General features: G+C 40.8%; 1 protein-coding gene across 1 annotated transcript; it reads left to right on the top strand.

The window, feature by feature from the left end:
- The first annotated feature begins 1,639 nt into the window (after positions 1–1,639).
- YIPF6 (Yip1 domain family member 6) lies at positions 1,640–12,980 on the top strand. The gene is made up of 7 exons (XM_030575044.1): positions 1,640–1,810; positions 2,890–3,018; positions 3,702–3,780; positions 4,196–4,238; positions 7,379–7,504; positions 7,622–7,779; positions 8,470–12,980. The coding sequence occupies exons 1-7, from the start codon at positions 1,655–1,657 to the stop codon at positions 8,586–8,588; spliced, it is 810 nt and encodes a 269-aa protein (XP_030430904.1). The 5' UTR covers positions 1,640–1,654; the 3' UTR covers positions 8,589–12,980.
- Positions 12,981–17,761: the final 4,781 nt, after the last annotated feature.

Here is a 17,761-nt window from a genome sequence, read left to right as displayed (position 1 = left end):
CGGGGTGCTCGTGCTTGTGTGCGGAGCAGGGGTGAGCTGGGGTGGGGTGGTGCCTCAGGGAGGAGGGTGGGTAGGTGCCGCAAGGGGGGCACCTCAGGGCGGAGGGAGGGAGCTGCTGCGGGGGGGGTGGTGTGTGTGTGTGGGTTGCCTCAGGGCGGGGATGCTAGGGGGGCAAGGTGGAAGTTTCGCCTAGGGCGCGAAACATCCTTGCACCGGCCCTGCCTGCCACCTTGCTATTCCAGTCATAGGCCCCCACATGCAGCTCTTCCAAGGCACCTCTGTCCGGACATGCAGATTTCCTGATGTTCTTGTGCCAATCTTCCACTTCACAGAGACAAATCAAGACAAATTCTGTTTTAGTAATATGCATGAATTGGGACTAGACAAATGACACATCTTCACATGTAGCCTACTACCCAAAATTTGAGCACAAATCTCCAAACCCGCTCTCTGATCATGATGATTTGATTACAGAGGATAAAGCAACCTGGACACTGATTTTTATTGACAGGGTTTGTCCATTTATTTACATATTTTCAAACATCCAAACAACTTTAAAATCTCTGTAATTATTTTGATTAGTCTGAGTCCAAATGCTAGGGAACAGGTGTCCCCATCACAAACCACCACCACAACTGGCATTAAATGATCCCATTGGGGGATGACACAGAACAAAGGTCAAGGTCAAAGGATCATGGAACTTGAATGTCTCTTATCCCTAGAGACAGAGGCCTTCCAGATCAGCTTTGGAGAAAAAGCCACCAGCAGGGAATTCTCTATAACCAATATAAAGATTTAGGAAGCCAGAGACACTTATGAGGGTTGGACAAAATCAGTTATGAGGGTAGGATGCTGCGGTGATGGGCACTCAAGATAGCTAGGTGGATAATACAAGGTATGAATCTTTCCACTATGTCCTTCTCAATCCCAGTTCTCGCTGATGCGTGGGTCATTTCATCCTGACACACCTCATCCAGCACAGGGAATCGCTGTAGGGTGCCAGGCTGCCTGTCCCAATTCCAGGGCTGGCTCCAGCTTTTTTGCCGCCCCTTCGCTCTGAGAGGGACCCACCGCTGAATTGCTGCCGCAGACCTGGATGTGCTGCCCCTTTCTATTGGCAGCCCCAAGCACCTGCTTCCTTGGCTGGTGCATGGAGCCGGCCCTGCCCAGTTCCAAGGCACCCCCACTTTCTGTGCTCTCCCCTGGGGGCCACTCAGACCCCAGGTAGATTGCAGGCCCCCAACTTCTGTATCCCAAGTGGGAAGAGTGTGCATGGGGAGGAGCGAGCTGCCTTCCCCTCTCAGGCAGGCAGGAGCTTCCAGCTGGCTTGTGAGCTGCAAATGGCCCCATACAGGCAGGGCCCTGAGTATCCCGGATTAGCGTGTGGGACCCAAGGGTACCTTGCATTGCACGTGCCTATAGACAGCTTCCCTGCAGACCCTCCATGCGGGGATCGTGCCTCTGAATGTGTGTGTGGGGAGAAGGGGGTTAATGCCAGAGACTGAGAACTCTCCTTTGTGAGGGTGCGTGTGGCCCTTTAAGAGGCAAGGCCCTGCGCTGTGTCCCCTTCCCCGCCTTGAGTCGGCGGCGTCTGTCCCTTTAAATCTCGGCTGTTACGCCTGAGGCCCCTCCGGGGGCTGGGGCCGGCGTTGCCATGGATACTCGGGCGAATGACGCAATCTCTACGCGCGCTGCGCGGGCCGATGAGGTGGTGAATCCGTCTCCACGTCGCATCAGCTGCAAGCGGGGTAGCGGGGCCAAGATGGCGGAGGCAGAAGAGAGCCGGGCTGGGGGAGCCGCGAAACCGCTGGTGAGACAGGGGGCGGTGGCCCGGCCCCGGCCCCAGGATGTATGGGGGAGACCCAGCACCGTCGCGCCTGGGTGGAGGGGCCAGAGCTGGAAAGGGGGCGCGCCCGGACTCTTGGGTTCTGTTCCTGGCTGGGGTGTAGGGTTCAGCCCAGCGGCTGAGCTGAGGAAAGGGTCTAGAGCTTGTGGCTGGCTCATGGATTCCTGGGCTTGGGGAAAAGAGGAGTCCGGCGGTTCGAATGGGGCAGGTTTGTTTCCCATCGATGCCACTGACTTTCTGTGAGACCTTGGGAAAGCCACTTCGCTTTTCTGTGCTTCGGTTTCTTCACCTGTAACTTGGAGACAGTTGCACTGACTCACGGGGATGAGGTGGAAGGCTTAATAATCCCCCCCCCCCCCCCGTAGATGTTAGAGTTAAGCACAACAATAGTAGTATTCTTGAAACTTTCCCTTTGTAGGCCCTCCTGAACAGGGTTCCCTTCAGCACAGACCAGGCTACTCTATTTGCTTGCATCACTCAACAACAAAAATCCTGTTACAGCTGTTGGTGGTGGAGAAATAAATGTATTATTCACCACATACACTTCATTTGGTCCTTCATCTGTGTAGTTTATACTGGGGATATGAATAGGTGTATATTCACTTTACAGTGGTCCTTGTTTTCATGCTGTGCTTAAATGTATTGCTGTCATTATTCTAAAATTATGTTGCATCATTAATGTACATAGCTCTTTACAGGACATAGACAAGTCTTGTAGCCTGACCTAGAGAGCTTACAATGTAAATAAGGACAAACACAAGTCATAAGGTAGCAGGGAGGGAGTACCTGGGGTTTATTGACAAGGAGAAGAAAATAACCTTTGATTGTATTTATGGTTTCCCCTGCTCACACATTGTGGCTTGCCTCTTAGCTGTGAATTGTTTGAAATAGAGAGGCTGCTACTAGAATACAAATTACTTTACAAAGAGATATTTAAATAAGTTAGATTGCTCATTACTTTCTTTATACTCTGCAGGAAAAAGTCCTAGGCAAATGCCAGCTATTTTCTGTATTTAAAAAAAAAACTTTAAAAAAATGATTAGTTTGCAGGTCTCTCAGATGTGTCAATATCAGAAGATATTCCAGTGGAAGGGGAGATCACAGTTCCTGTTGGATCTCACTCCCCTGATGAAGACTACTCCACATTGGATGAACCTGTTAAGGATACTATTGTGAGTTTATATCCCTTACTTACTGCAGTGGTTTTCAACCTGTGGTCTGTGGACCCTTGTGGGTCCTCAGCCTATGTCTAAAATTTCCAAAGGGATCTGCACTTCCATTTGAAATTTTTTGGGGTGTGCAAATGAAAAAAGGCTGAAAACAACTGTTTACTGTATCTCTGATAACACATGAAGTTTTTCTGATCTCTTGGGCCAAATACAAGAAATGTTGGTTTTCTTGCTTTGTAATTGGTCGTAAATTTTAAAATTCAAAATTTTATAAAACAAAAATTCCTTTGGGCAAGGAATCTGAATTACAACCATAAAAATCCTCAAATTTGTTCTCTCTGCCCCACTGAAAATGTCTGTAGTTGCCAGGGCATCAAGCAGGGGTGGGGAATTAGCCAGACAACGCAATCTCCTCTTCTTGGAGCAGCAAACAAATAACGTTATTAGCTGGATGTTATGAAAAGGGGGATCTAGCTGATTTTGTGCACTGGAACTCATTATGCTGTGAATCTAATTTTTATACTATTATAGGGCATGCTATAGAAAGCATCTGACCCAAGTATCTCTTGATTTAATATCAGAGAGATGTTATGATTTGTAGCTTGCAAAAGTATTTCCTCCTTCATTTTGTTAACACTTTAATACCTGTGAAATGGTATACTAGAGATGTCACTTGTGTGTTTCAGATGCGAGACCTAAAGGCAGTTGGAAAGAAATTTGTGCATGTCATGTATCCCAAAAAGAGCAGCGCGCTCCTCAGAGACTGTACGTATCAGATTTTCTAAACTGTGGGAAGACCAACATTACAAGACAAATATTCCTAAAAGCCAGTGCATGAGTTGGAGAAAGTCTTTGCTTTAATGAAATATCTGGAAAATAGAATAGCCATATATTGTTTCTCTGCAAGATACAGAATAACAAAAGCAAATGAGGTAGTTGTGTGAAGAGGCAGAACAATACTGACATCTCTTTAAAGTGAACTGTTTATCAGAATGAGTCCAGACGCATTCAAATTAAGAACGTCTTTATATACAGTATATGATACCAGATGTTAGCTATGACAATTATGGGATTGGAAACTGGAAAAGGGATACACTGGGCTGTTTTAATACTCTTTTTTGATAGAGAGATACTGTTCCGAACATCAGTATCTGATGTCATTCTGTTTCTTTCTCTACAGGGGATCTTTGGGGTCCTTTGGTGCTGTGTGTTTCACTTGCACTGTAAGTATCTGTTATCTTTCTATGTGCGAATGGAGGAGGGAATTTCTGACATGTCATGGTCAGGTTACTCTAGTGCTTAGGCTGGTGTGCTACAGATATTAATGATGAAACTTATATGAGCAATTGATTCTCTAAAACCCTAAACTTATTAAGGGCATCTCTTTTTATTTGGGATTTTAGAGTAAATGTAGGTAATAAATTATTCCTATCTAGCTCTGCTATCTTGGGGATAGATTCTATCGAAAACTACAGAGGTCCTGGAAATTCTTGATTTTACTGTGTACAGTAAGTATTCTTTGGGCTAAATGTTCTGCATTTCATATGCATTATCCAGAAAGAAAAATGCAAGCTTTGTTGCTCATCCATAGTGAGACATTCATGATATGAAAACTCTGGGCTTATTGTTTTTCGTTACCCATTTGTCATTTCAAAATAAAATTGAGGGCAGCTTCCAAAGCAAACTTACGCTACTGAAAGGCTGCTAAATTGTTATTTTGCTGCATAATTGTAAAGCACGAAAGCGTTAATCGCTTCTTTTGACTGTTAAAATGCTGTTAGCATGGTTGGATCAGGAGGCAATATTCCATAGGGCAATTTTAATAAGTTTCTATTTGCACTTTGCACAAGATGGTTGAGTTATAGATCCCACAGGCAGTCTGTTTTGAATCTGTATGGGGATATGAAAAGACAAACCAGAGCAAGGCTTTAATTCTACTAGTTAAAATAACACCATCCTTAACTTTTGCAGCAATGAGTTGATGGTCAATAAGGCATAACTGTTAAGATACTATTCTAAAAAAAACTAGTTACTATATCACTTTTCCTTTTACATACACAGCTGCAATACTAAGTCATCCATGAGTTGTGCTAATGGTCTGGAAGCTATAGCTATTGATTGTTCCCCTTTTCACTCAACCAGTGTTGTGTGTTAGAAAAAACAAACAAACCCACCATGGGGATAATTGACTTTTTATCTATGGTAAAATAAATGTGCATGTACATAAAAATTGTATATAGTTGACTGTCTTCCTCCATCAATTTAACTTGTCATCTTGGCTGTATTTTTTTCAGGGCATGGACCATGTATGTGTTAGGCATACAACACAATGTGGCCCCAATCTGGATTAGGCCCTCTGGGTTCTACTGCAGAATACGTTTAATATAGCAATACTCTTAGGGTATGTCTACACTATCCGCTGGATCAGCGGGCAGCGATCGATCCAGTGGGGGTCGATTGGTCTAGTCTAGACGTGCTACATCGACTCCTGAGCGCTCTCCTGTTGACTCCTGTACTCCACCGCCATGAGAGGCGCAGGCAGAGTCAATGGGGGTGCGGCAGCAGTTAACTCACCGTGGTGAAGACACCACGGTAAGTTGATCTAAGACGTTGACTTCAGCTACGTTATTCATGTAGCTGAAGTTGCATAACTTAGATTGATTTCTGCACCCCACTCCCCGCACCCCGTGTGTAGACCAGGGCTAAGAATACATCACTTAGCACTTCATATTTGCAAAGTATTGAGAACACTAATTACTACTTTCCTCATTCCAATGAGGTAGGAATTAATTAATACCCCCAAAAGTAAGTTATTTTAAATGATCTGAAGGCATATGGCACTAAAAGGTGTGTACCAGATACTATCTTCAGTATATTCCCCACCAGTTTATCACTATGTTGAAAGAGCATCATCAATTTGACATTTAGTAATATTGAAAGTAGTTTTGACATGACTATTTATATTGCAGTGGCACCTAGAAGCCTCAACCAGATTAGGACCCCCTTGTGATAGGCGCTGTACAAACATAGTAAAAGGCACTGTCCAGAATGAGGCCCTACAGATTTTTCAGAAGTCCCTGGTTCAATGCCTGGTGACAGCCAAAATAGTGGTGGTTACCTGTCTTCCATCTCTAACCTCTCCTTTTTATCTTTAGATCCAGGTTCAATTCCTTGCTTTGCTTGTGTGACCTTGGGCATATCACTTTGTTTCTGTATTTTATTTCCCCACCTTAAGATAGTTAATAGTATTTCACTACTTTGCAGGCATGTTGTGAGGATAAATACATTAAAGATTGTAAGGTGCTTGGATACTAAAGTAACAGGTGCCATTTATGTACTTTAGATTCTCATTTACACTAAGGCATCCTTACTCTGCCAGAACAGTGTAATAAGACCTTTGTAAGCCTCATTCCCATTACACTTGGTACACCTGCTCCTGAGTCTCCCTGGACAATTTGTTTGTTTTTAAAGTTGCACTTTCTTGTTTTTTTTAAGTGTTTATGTGAATGATCTACATCAACAAAATGGAGAAGTTGATTAGACATAAAGTACTGTCAACTGCACAAAGTAAAGAAACCGTGAAGCAAATTAACTAACTTTCTCATCTTTCAGTTGTAGTAATCTTGGCTATTACATGTAACAGTTGTAGATGAAATCTTCCAGAGAAATGATGTTTTTAAAATGGCGTACCTTTCAATTGGGTCACACTTGTTTCATCTATCCAAGCCTTGCTTTTAGTCCCTCATATTGTGGTTCAGTGGATAGAACTAAGGACTCCAGATCAGGAGACTTGAGTTCTGTTGCTTGTAACTCTACTGACTCATTGTTTCTCCTTGGGTAAATCACTTGTAAAATGGGAATAAAGCTTGTCTTTGGAAAGTGCTTGTTGATCTATGGGGCAAAGTCATTACTACCTCTTTCATACCTTCTTCTATACTGCCCTTCTGACTTTCCTTAGCTTTGTGCATCAGACCTGTCTCATTCAAAACCTTTCTTAATGTATGTGTTGATAATCTCTCAAAGTAATCAGTGCATCCAAATCTGTTTAAAAATAAACAAACCCTCCATGCCACTTTAAGATACGACCTTTCTTTGACCATCCACTGTTGTATGGCCTCCATCCATTGTATTATTGAAGTACCTTTTTTCTGTCTAACTTGCACTATAAACTCCATGGGGTAGGAATTGTCTTCACTTTTGTACAGAACTGATCATGCTATCTACTCAAATAATAAAGAGAAATTTGACTCCAACCTACCTGAGAATTATCATCTCTTAGACTTAATACAGATGTTAGAAATAAAAAATGAAATATATTACTGCCCTGTGTTGATCTAATATTTTGCTCTATTCTCTGCCTTAGGATGCTTCAGGGAGGGTCAGCAGACAGTAAAGAAGATGGAGGTCCCCAGTTTGCTGAGGTCTTTGTTATCATCTGGTTTGGAGCAGTTGTCATTACACTAAACTCAAAACTGCTTGGAGGAACCATGTGAGTATACATTTGAACAATAGTAATGAAAATGCTCTAGTGTGTGGAATAATATTTTTGTTACTCACACACAACTTCCTTGTCTGTCTTCCTCCATCTCCCTTTGCCCCCTTTTAGATCTTTTTTTCAGAGTCTTTGTGTCCTGGGTTACTGTGTCCTGCCTCTGACAGTGGCTATGCTCGTGTGCAGGCTGGTACTACTAGCAAGCTCAGGGACTGTCAGCTTCATTGCGCGACTTGCTGTAGTGATGGCTATGTTTGGCTGGTCAACCCTAGGTAAGGAAGTTTTAGCAACAAAACTGTATCATGGATGCAAAAGAATGAAGAGTTTAGTGATTTTGCTGTTAAGAAAGGTGGGTCTGCCAGGCAGTCCGCTGATAGCATGGGTCAAGAAGAGATCATGGTTAGGGTTCTCCAAGTTGGCGAGGTTTTGAGGAAGCAGCACTCTCAGCCCTGGAGGTGAAAGAGTCTGCCCTTCCCCATGCCTCAGCTGATGCTCCTGGTCATAGGCATGTTGACAGACTCACATTTGCTCTGCAGTTAGCTTTCTTGCCTGGAGGAAGGGTTGCTATATGTTGCTTTTGAAGAAGAGAAAAACAGTATATTACACCAACATAGGAGTATTGGGGGCTTTATTTCCTGGCCTATGTTAAATACCACTGGAAAACACTTATGTAATGTAAACATTTTTGCGCTATTTCTGCTAGTCTTATTTTGAAAATGTCGCTTGGCATGTAACATCTTCTAAATGTTTCCTTTTCAGCTGATAAAGGAAGACATATAAGTAGTGAGGGGGAGAAATGTCTTTAGCACAAAATGTGGGAATCTTACTTTATTATAGCTTTCCCCTTCACCTTTAAATTTACAGGAGATCCTAATTTAGAAGCATTTACTAGTTTCTGATTCAATTTGAAAATCTTTTAGCTTTGTGCACATTTCAAGTGTGTGTTCTCTCTTTGTCACCAGCATCCACAGCCTTTCTGGTAGACAGCCAGCCTCCAAATCGCAAAGCTCTTGTTGTTTACCCCATCTTCCTCTTCTACTTTATCATCAGCTGGATGATTCTCACCTTTACACCTCAGTGATGAGGGATCAACAGAGACGGCACAACACAGAACTGGAAGTTTTCATAGGTGCTGCTATTAATTTGTGGACTTTATCTCCAATTCATAGATATTGCGTACCGTAAAAAAAAGCAGGCTATGGAATAAAGCCAGAGAGCTGAAGCATTTATCATTTCTAAGAATGAGATATACAAGGAGCCAGTTGCTCGAAAGATGCAGAAATCCAGCTACCGAATTTTATTTAATCCTGCTGTTTAGTATAAATAAAAAAATGCCCAGTCTGAGAGAGACTGTCTCATCTGAGGAATGCAGACTAGGGAAGGAAGTTTCTTTTGAAAATAGAGAGGATAAAATCCTATCCTGGAACTTCAAGAAAATTGATAACTGAAGACTAGGTAATAACTATCTGACTTAGCAGAATTCCAGTTCATGCTTCGAGTTCTCTTTAAACTGAATATTGCCCTATGAATAATAGAACACATTTTCTGATTCATACTGGGTAGGGAAGAAAGGTATCTAAATCCTGTCTTCTAGACGTGCAAAGAGGTGAAATCTATACAAAGTGCATCACAGGGGCAATAATTTTTCCTTTTCAGATCAAATTTCAGGTCTCAGCAAAAATAAGCATGTTTGCTCCATGCTTTTCTTCATCAGAGCATGTCTGAAAGGAGCCGTTTCTGTTCATACTGATGCAAACTGCTCTTGTGCACTTACGCACTTCAGTCATTTCATGTGTGTTGGGAACAATTCACAAGCTAAATGTCTCAAATACTAGTGTGACACTAACTGATCCATACAATTTCATGAGGAGATGGTGTTTGCACTGGACACTTACAAATTCCTCTTTGACATTCTGATCTTGGGTTACCAAAGTCCAGAAGAAGGCTTCAGACTCTATACTTTGAAGGTGATGGCACTGATTGCCCAGCTATCACTCTGCAACTTTTGAACAGAGAATTGGGCAGTGTACCATCGCTGCAATGAATTCCTACTGAGTGAACTGAACTTTTGGTACTTGAGACGTTTGCCCATTAGCATACAAAACAAGGACTCAAGCCTGTTATAATAAACCTGTTATAATATTTAGGACGGAGGAATGAATTAAATGGTCCATAAGTGAAGATATTGGCCGTTCTGAACTAGTATGGGTATCTGGTGCTTAATTGCTTAGTGACTTATATTTGGTGTTTAGAGGGGTGGCACTTCCATGTAAATGTTAGCATTTGTGCATATAGCTCCTGCTTTTGGTAGGGGAAAATACGAAATTTCTGTAGATTTAGACTGAATATTTATAAACGGGGATGGAATCTTCCTTCAAATATGTGTACATGCCTGTTCTGCAGAAGCTGATACAGGTACACAAATGTGCCAGTCCATCTCTAACACAAAGATAACCTCCTCCATAGGTACTCTTTGAGAATCACACAGAGGTTATTTGTATTGTATAGGAAGCACCATAGAAGGAGAGCTGCAGAACATCAAAACTTGGGGTTGAGGGTAGGGGGGAGAAAGTTACTGTTCAAATATATAGTTCATTCTAAAGATGAACATAATTTCATGCATTCTCATATAGTAGCAGGTGCAAAATAGTCCTGAAATTGAATAGTCAGATCCTATTGAGATGTAAATATACTTAGTTTTATTTTTAAATGTGAAGTGCATATCTTTTCTAAACACTCTCATAGACACACATTTAGGATCCCAGATCACTGACTGTAGATTGTAAGAAATTAATTAATGTTTGGCGGATGCGAAGGGGGAGATAACTGATTTAGTTACTCCCTGCGAAGACCTGAATTTAGGCTCCTGCTTCTTCCTGTCTGCAATAGTTGACATCAGTGAGTTTGTGGAACAGACAGCTTCATTTACTGCCTTTCTTATGCTATGTTCATTTGCTGCTGAGGGAGGTGCAAGTATTCAGATACTTAATTGTAAAATGCAATAGTGCATTTTTAAGTTCATACTCATTCTTACTGATCTGGAATGTGAAATGGCTTTGTATATTTGTTTTTAAAGCTGTGCAGTTCACCTTTTCAGTCCCGTTAAATCAAGTGCACTTTATAAGATGTCAAAAACGAATAGCTTAGGCAAGTGAAAAAGATAGAAAATCGGTTAGACCATTAAAATTAGACTCTTTGGGCCCAGTTCTTCATTCGCTCCTCAAATGAGTACTCTCATCGAGGTCAGTGGAATTGTTTATAAGAGTAAGAATTACATAATCAAAACCTAGATGTGCACACTTTCCAGAAAGTCAATCTTTTCTGAAAGATTTGATTTTTCTTTTTCCCCAGTGTCTCTTATGATTTAAACTGTCAGGTATGTGAATTTCTTTAAAATAACTAACATTAGAATTTATCAATATCTCTTTGAGAGGGGAGAGTTGTCAGGAAAGAAGAGGTTTTTTTAATTTAAACTACAAATGTTGTGAGAAGCATGATTTAAAACTCTCCATTCTTGCTTTATTTTGTTTACTTCTGAGCTTCAAGGTGGCTTGTTCTATGAGAATTAATATATTGCTCTTAGGTTGTGAATGGTGCAGGAGGCTTATTTTTATCATTTAAAAGTAGCCATTATAGGGGTTTTAATCTACAGAGTTTTTAATGTGAAAAGGAGTAGGGAAAAATGTTCTGGTTATACAGTAAAGGTGTAACTTTTGGCTTGTAGCAGTAATGCCTTTGAGCGTAGAAACTGCCCCCTTTCAAAGCAGTAGTCTACAAATGCAGATACATGTGTTTAGAAAGCAGAACGCCCTAAAGTCTTTTGCAGTGACAACAGGATGCAGGTGAGGAACTGTATATATTCTGAAGTTTCATGCTTCCAGTTGAATAATGCTACTTTTTTTTTTTTAAACCATCACTGCTTCTAGTTGTTACAGTTCATTGTCACAATAAATCCACCCAACTGCACTTACACTGGTATCAACAGGGGAATTTATTTCAAGTATGCAATAAACCCCTTTCAAAATAAATCTCTATACAGCATTATTATCTGTTTTGAAGAAGCTTGTCTGCATATATGTCTTGGTCTGTTAGCTGAAGGAGAAAGGGAAATGTTTGCATTTTTGAACGTCTGACCCTTTTTGTAAACAAAGCCTTATCTTACCAAAAAAATGCTAAGAAGGCAAGCAGCCCTGAATATGGGCATCAAGTTGTATGGCTTCACAGTTGCTCCTTTCTGTTAATTTTATTTCAGTTCATAAAAGCTAGAAGCTAAAATTGTCTAATTTTCTATGATGCTTGTGAACAGGAAGTTGACTGACTATAGAGTAAAATATTACTATAACCTGAGGACTCTCCATCTTAAGAGTTTGATTGTGATGTCCGAAATGCATGTGTTCTGGAGTGATTTAACCAAGGCGCACACATTGCTCGTGTTTGCTGTAGTTAAAATACACCTAAAATAGTTTATGGGTAACCTGAAGTACCTATTGATAAAATGTTTCCATACTAATATGTGGACAGGTAAAGAACCAGTCTACAGATGTTCATTCATCTGTTAGATGAAGAGAGAAGATTTGCACTCTTTATTTATTATTCACAACATAGTATGATTGAAATTTTGTGTGTGTACAACAAATCTTCCCTTTGTGACTTAAAGGGATAACAGCAACTGAAAAAAATCACACTTCTGTCTGAAGCCTTTTCTGTTATTAACAGCAGGTACAAAGATGACTATAGCTCAATAAAATTTGACAGCATTTTGTTTACAGTTAGCTTACTGCTGTTCAAGTTGATTTGTTCCCACAGCTTTTGGGTGGAGGTAAAGGATTTAAAAATAGGAAAATGAAACTGCAAAATCACAAAGCCTGGACAGGTGGAATACCTGCACCGACTTCTAATTTATCTTTAAAAACTGACTAATTCCAGTTGACTATGTTCCTTCAAAACTGCAGCATTTTATGAAGTCCTGGGGTAACATAATGAGTGGTTCTAAATCTACTCTCAACATGCTGATCTGATTGTAAATCATATACTCATTGCATCTGGCTTATATCTTTGTATTCCTCCAAAAGAATGTGTACAGTTAATCCATATAAGCACAATATTTATTTAAGTTTATGATTTGAGGATGGATATGGTCACTTACTGTCTTACTTACCAAGGGGGAAAAGTGTCTCCTTCCATTTTACAGTTGGTGGTGGGGAGAGGAGAAGGTCAGGGCATGGGGATTAGAGTAGACTTTTTGCCTTAACGAAATGTATAATTTTTCTGCAGCGAAAGCAGATGCTCTTGTGATGCATAAACTGCTATTCTTTCCCACTCAAACTTTGATACTGTCACTTGTAAGTTTTGAAAACCCCTTTGAATCTGAATTGTTTGATCTTCTTCCCTTGTACATACCAGACCTGTGAAAAAGAGAACATGTAAATTATTTGTTAAATTTTAAAGTAATAAATTAAAATATTGAAAGGGACATAGAGCGTGTGTGATTTGAAAGTAGTGTACGCACTGTACTGTTGACTGCACTCTAGGATCTATGCTAGCTGGCAGTTCTCCATAGTGTTAATATTTTTTAAAATGCCAATTTGGACAATCTTTATTGTAAGCATTATGCAACCTGAGCTACCAGGACCTGGGAACATAGCAGCTACCTATGGGGCTGTAAGCATTCTTGTGAAAGGCTTTGAAGGAAATCCTATCCAGCCTTTGTCCAAAGGACCATGAGTTTTATGCGGTCTTGAGGGAAGATGGTCTGAATTAAGGAAGGCTGGGGAAAGAAGCAGTTCTTTTTCCTTTTGACTTGGGTTTAGTGCTTGTAAAATGCTCCCATAGGTATAAGTAAGTGGTGAATTCTGACATGGTAGTATTTTGCACCCAGCTTTCACATGTGTACACTCCAAGGTGCAAAGCAGGGGAGAAAGTCCTAGTAGGACTTATCCTATTCACTACTGAAAACCTCTGTCTTAGGGGAGGAACACAGCTCCCATTAGGGCACTCTGTTGTTAACACTTCTGTGGGTTTGTTTAATAATTGTACTCCATCTGATCCTGATTCATACTGGTTCTGCTTCTGCTTAATCTATGCCCCTCTCACACCTGTCCACTCACATATTCTTCTTCAGGTGAAAGGGTTACTAAACTTGCAATGTCCCTGAATGCAGCTGATCATAGTCCCCACCAATATGACATCAGGAAGCAAAGAACCTAATTTCAGTTATCTAGCAGGAGTAGTTTGCTGTTGTCACTGATTCACTGAAAACATGCCAACACTAATGTGTAGTCGCTCAAGACCTGGTCAATGGGAGAGCTTTTCCACATATAACTTTTTGTCATAACAAGACCGTTTGGTACCGTAGAACTCTTGCTTTTTAGTACAGCTTACTAACTGAGCTGCTATCTGGAGTTACCCATCTTTCCAATGAAAGACTTGGGAATGAATTCATCCATATCTGGTTTTAAAAGATTAATAATCTTAGATGCACATTTCTATTAGTGATAGTTCTCACTGCATGATTGTACAGCCAGGCTATGTTACAAGGCACAGGTAACCCACTCTTCATGCTGAATCTGCTTACTGCATTGATTAGCCCTGTAGTAACATCCCTTCCAAGCAGATAAAATTGTGTATGGAACTAAATTCCCCTTTTAAGAGCTGTGTTCCTGCAGCCAAGGAACTATTTACTTCATGAGGGGCTAACTGTTATTAATGGTCATGCAACATGCAAAAGACATGCATATATGTCTAATCACTACTGTATTTGAATCAGGAACTGAAGTAGGAGGAAGTAACAATAGCATGTTCTTACTTACTTGCCTGCAGAGACCTGGCAGGTAATACTAGCAACTGGATGAGGACTTTCAGCTACTAGAGACTGGCCTGGATTTGAGCTAGCTACCTAAAGGTGTACTTATATACTACTTGTAGTTGTTTATCCTCAGGTTACAAAGTGCAAATGCTATTCCAAGTACCAGTCAGACTTGTTGGGGAGCATCTAGGACTAGGGAAATAACACAATCACATTTTTCACTATCTATGCATATTACTTCTTGCTATTTGCTCTGCTGCCATGCCTATATGTGGACTGTCAGTGTTAAATAAGCAGTGGTTAGTGACTTGCCCTCCTAAATGGTGTGTACCAAGATGTTAATGTCAAATCTGATTTACTTGAAAAATATTCTTGCCCATCTGGCCACAGGAGGGCAGCATTACTTTTGAAAAGAAACTATTTAATTGCCTCAATAAAAGAAATTAATATTTGCATCTATGTGCTTCAAAGTCCCCCTTCACACCTCCCGAGGAGGATTTAAGAAACATGTGTCAGCCTGTTCCTTCATTCCAAGTCTATTTTGTGAGCATAATCTCTGCTGTGAAATGCAGTACGTGGAATTCAGAGTTCTGCAATCACCAGCTTGCTAGATTCTGTCATTTGAATGAGTTTGAGTTTCACTGTATGGGTTTCATCAATTTTGCCTCTTCTATAACTTCATTTATTGTATTTTAAGGGTGAGTGGAGAGATTTTATTTTTAAAGGAACAGGGTATTTTTAAACAAAATGCTAAGTCACTGGAGGATGATTGATTAAACATGAGTTTGTTTGTTTTTTAAAGTAACAAGAAACATGAGAGAGACAACATCAGATAAAATTGCTTGCTGAAAATCATAGAGATGGAAGAGACTTCTTCCAGTCTTCTCTTGAGTCCTTTAAAGTTCTTAAACACAACAGTTTGCCTTGCTTTTGCAATTTTTGCAGTAATTGCTCACTACTAATGTAATTTTACTCTTGGTAAGTTCTGGTTTGGTGAAAAATTGAGCAAATATTTGAGTTAAAATTATCACCTAAATGCAGTAATAAGACACTTTTAGGCTCATAGCATCTTCTGATCAGTATTACATTAGAGTAATTGTGCAATTAGTAAACTTCTGCCTACTTGTCAGCTTTTGCTTAAACAGATTTAAAGATAGGACCATGATTATGGAGTATTTGCTATTTAATAGCAAGGTGCTATTTTTTTTTACATATTAGTAAAAGGAATGTTAGCAAGATTAGTCTGTCAAAAGCTTTTTGCTAATGCCTGTATTTGAAATCCATGTTTTTGTGGTTTTCGGAGAGGACAGGGACAGGAAGGGGTAAAGGGAAAAATCCTTGTCTCTAAGCTGAGAAAACTATTTTGAAGATATCTTGATCATAGAGGAATAAATAAATTAGGGCACTAAATCTAACAAAGTATATTTTGGGGGGATTTGATGCTCCCAGGAATTAGGAATAGAATACAGAGCCTATTTTCCTAAGAACATAAGAATGGCCATACTGGATCATACGAATGGTCCATGTAGTCTAGTATCCTGTCTTCCGACAGTGGCTGGTGCCAGATGCTTCAGAGGGAATGAACAGAACAGGGCAACTTATCAAGTGACCCCATCCCCTGTCATCCAGTCTCTGTTTCTGGCAGCCAGAGGTTTAGGGACACCCAAAGCCTGGGCCTGTGTCCCTGACCATCTTGGCTAAGAGCCATTGGGAGACCTATCCTCCATGAACTTAATTATTTTTTGAACTCCAGTTTATACGTTTGGCCCCACAACATCACTGGCAACGAGCAGGGCCAGCTCCAGGCCACAGCGCGCCAAGCGCGTGCTTGGGGCGGCACGCCGCGGGGAGCGCTCTGCCGGTTGCCGGGAGGGCGGCAGGTGGTTCCGGTGGACCTCCCGCAAGCGTCCCTGCGGAGAGGCATGCCTGCGGTAGGTCCACCGGAGCCGCGGGACCAGCGAGCGGCAGAGTGCCTCCCGCGGCGTGCCGCCGTGCTTGGGGTGGCGAAATTGCTAGAGCTGGCCCTGGCAATGAGTTCCACAGGCTAATTGTGCATTATGTGAAGAAGTACTTCCTTTTCTTTTAAATTTGTTGTCTATTAACTTCATTTGGGTGACCTCTGTTTTTTGTGTTATGTGAAGGAGTAAATAACACTTTTTCTCTAGACCATTCATGGTTTTATAACTATCATATCCATCCTTAGTTTTCTCTTTTCGAAATGGAACAATCCCAGTTTTTTTAATCTCCTTGTATGGAAGCTGTTCCATACCTCTAATCATTTTTGTTGTCCTTTTCTGTACTTTATCCCATTCTAATATCTTTTCTGATATGAGGTGGCCAGAACTGCACACAGTATTCAAGTGTGGGTTTACCATGGATTTATATAGTAGATAAAACAGAAAATGCTATTCATTTACTAATGGTTCCTAACATTCTGTTAGCTTGACTGCCGCTCCACACTGAACAGATATTTTCAGAGAAGTATCCACAATGATTCCAAGATCTTTCTTGAGTGGTAACAGCTAATTTAGACTCCATCATTTTGTATGTACAGTTGGGATTATGTTTTCCAATGTGAATTACTTTGGTTTTATCAACATTGAATTTCATCTGCCATTTTGTTGCCCAGTCACCCAGTTTTGTGAGATCCCTTTGGAACTCTTTCCAGTCAGCTTTGGACTTAACTATTTTGCGTAATTTTGTATCGTCTGCAAATTTTGCCACCTCACTGCTTAGCCCTTTTTCCAAACCATTTGAGTATGTTGAACTGCACTGGTCTCAGTTCAGATCCTTGGGGGACCCTGCTATTTACCTCTGTCACCATTTTTTTAAATCAGTAAACTAGTTTGCCAGAAAAGTCACAAAATGACTACAGTCAAAGCAAATTCTTTTAAAGTCTGGACTAATACTTGGAAATGTATTTACAATTTTTACCCAACTCTTTACAGTTTTAAGGAAGTTGGTGGTTATTCAGCATGGTTGGAATTTTCAGAGCAGCATGGAAGATTATCACTCTACATTCATTCATTTTAGAGGGAGTTGTGTGGTTAAAATCCTGCAGAAAGCTTTGAAAATCTCACCCCACATAAAGAACAGGAGTACTTGTGGCACCTTAGAGACTAACAAATTTATTTGAGCATAAGCTTTCGTGGGCTACAGCCCACTTCATCGGATGCATGCAGTGGAAAATACAGTAGGAAGATGTGTATATATATACATACACACAGAGAACATGAAACAATGGGTGTTACCATACACACTCTAACGAGAGTGATCAGTTAAGGTGAGCTATTACCAGCAGGAGAGAAAAAAACTTTTTGTTGTGGTAATCAAAATGGTTCATTTGCAGCAGTTGACAAGAAGTTGTTAGGAACAGTGTGTGTTGGGGAAATAGATAATGGAAAAATGGTAGGGGGAGGTTTCCAAGTTTGTACCCACACCTTAACAGG

Source organism: Gopherus evgoodei, chromosome 9 (assembly GCF_007399415.2).
Source record: "Gopherus evgoodei ecotype Sinaloan lineage chromosome 9, rGopEvg1_v1.p, whole genome shotgun sequence".
Classification (NCBI taxonomy): domain Eukaryota; kingdom Metazoa; phylum Chordata; order Testudines; family Testudinidae; genus Gopherus; species Gopherus evgoodei.
This window is presented reverse-complemented; position numbering and strand designations above follow the sequence as displayed.